Genomic DNA, 1,791 nt, shown 5'->3' on the forward strand with positions numbered 1-1,791 from the left:
TTCATGTACACTGAGCGCGACGCCACCACCCATAGTGAACCCATACGCATAATGGAAATGAATGGTTTGCTGTATGTAGCTATGAGGTGATCCAGCTTGTATTCAAGAGAAAAATATTCAGTGGCCTGCTTCTGGCCCTCTGGGCCTTCAGCACATTTTTCAGCAAGAGCTGCAATATCACCGCCGGCACAAAATGCTTTCGATCCGGCACCGGAGACGATGATAACGTTCGCAAGTTGGGATTTTTCCCATTCCTAATGAAAATGACCAGTTATTCAACTCACCCCAGAAAAGCTTCAGCGCTTCGTAGAATACACAGCACGCCGCATACCTTTAGCCTGGGTGTAATCTTCCTTACCATCGAGCCATTCAAAGCGTTCAGCTTCTTGGGTCGATTGAGCTCGATGGTGCGCACTCCGAAAAGACTGCTGAATAGTACATCATCTGGTTCATCTCCGGGAAGTTCTCTGGGGATTTCTGCTGCGGCTGTAGATATCTGTATGAAAACCACGGAGGATTAGCAACTGTGAAAATAAAAATGGAATCTGCACTCATACCTTCGATAATCCAGACAATGCTGGGACCGCAACTTTGGCTTTCAACGGCATTCCCGCTGCAGGACGGGTAGAGCACCAGCTTAACGGTGTGGGGGACCGGGGAAAGTAAGGACGAAGGAACATCAATGGCGATTGATTGTTGTAGGGCAGTCTAATAGGGTCTAGCAGATTGTTGTGGTAAATATTTGGGTTGATTGAGGCAAAGATTGTTGTCGCATGGCCAATTGATGATGTTTACTGGAAAAATTGCTGCGACTCGGCGGTTCTTGTTCCGTTTCGGTTGACGTCGGCAAGGGAATCCGGAGCCCTTTCTGTGCTGCAGCCACCATTTGGCCCGTGGTTACAACAAGATCTCTTTAGGATAGTACGGAGTAGCAAATTAGTGGATTATATCACAATACGAGTTTATTATTTTTAAATGTGCATTCAGAATGGAGCCTAAAGCAAATACTCTGGGGGCAAATCTATATCCTCTTTAAGATTTGACCAAGCTCTAAAATACAAACAACACAGGGCCAAAATGATATAATAGTAAAAGACAATCCCGTCGCCAAACTATCCTACAGAATCAGATATGTTTAATGCCCAATATGTCATCACGCCCGCGCAGGTCTGGTCTTCAGGTCCCTAGAATGACGGAATAACATTCTGTCCAATGCCGTTTTCTCAACAATTAACCGGCCAGTTTCGAGGAGGTCTTTCACATCAACATCTTCCCGGTCCAATACTCGTGCGTGTTGCCCAATTTGTGCCACAGCTTTAAACAGTCTTTCTTTCTTCACCTCCGTGATTATCAACGACCGTCCAAAATACTTGCCCCATTGGTTTTTCTCGAAAACCTCGGTGAGCCAGTGTGGACTGACCTCTTGTGGGAAGGTGATGTTGTCATTGACTATAATAAGTTGCCCACGTCGATACCGGTAACTCAGAGCTGTCCGCCATGCCAGATCGTAGACTTTCTTGGGCAGCCCCGTCGAGAAGTCTCGGGGATGAGGGCCATGAGCAACACCACCACCTCTCAACATTGGTGACTTTCTATCTCCCAGCCGGGCTCTTCCAGTGCCCTTCTGCGGTCGTATTTTCCGACCACTACCGTGGACGTCGTCTCTCCACTTTGTACTAGCAGTCCCCTGTCGAGTTTTATCGCCTTCGTAGACAATCGCACGATGTAGTATATCCCGCCTCAATGGCAGAAGAAGGTGTTGATGGCTGTATTCGAGGAATTTAAGGGGCT

General features: G+C 47.3%; 2 protein-coding genes across 2 annotated transcripts in view; both read right to left on the reverse strand.

Annotated features, from left to right (window-relative positions):
- HCAG_02524 (predicted protein) overlaps nt 1-608 on the reverse strand; it is a gene marked incomplete at both ends in the record, with an annotated part of 1,665 nt that extends 1,057 nt beyond the window's left edge. The window contains 3 exons of the mRNA XM_001542303.1: nt 10-254; nt 359-496; nt 558-608. Coding sequence (XP_001542353.1) covers nt 10-254; nt 359-496; nt 558-608 — 434 coding nt within the window. The remainder of the gene's footprint in view (nt 1-9; nt 255-358; nt 497-557) is intronic.
- Nucleotides 609-1,153: 545 nt separating this feature from the next.
- Nucleotides 1,154-1,582, reverse strand: HCAG_02525 (conserved hypothetical protein; the record flags this gene model as incomplete). The annotated part of the gene is made up of 1 exon (XM_001542304.1): nt 1,154-1,582. The coding sequence occupies one exon, from the start codon at nt 1,580-1,582 to the stop codon at nt 1,154-1,156; it is 429 nt and encodes a 142-aa protein (XP_001542354.1).
- Nucleotides 1,583-1,791: the final 209 nt, after the last annotated feature.

Source organism: Histoplasma capsulatum, genomic scaffold (genome assembly GCF_000149585.1).
Source record: "Histoplasma capsulatum NAm1 scaffold_2 genomic scaffold, whole genome shotgun sequence".
Classification (NCBI taxonomy): Eukaryota; Fungi; Ascomycota; class Eurotiomycetes; order Onygenales; family Ajellomycetaceae; genus Histoplasma; species Histoplasma mississippiense.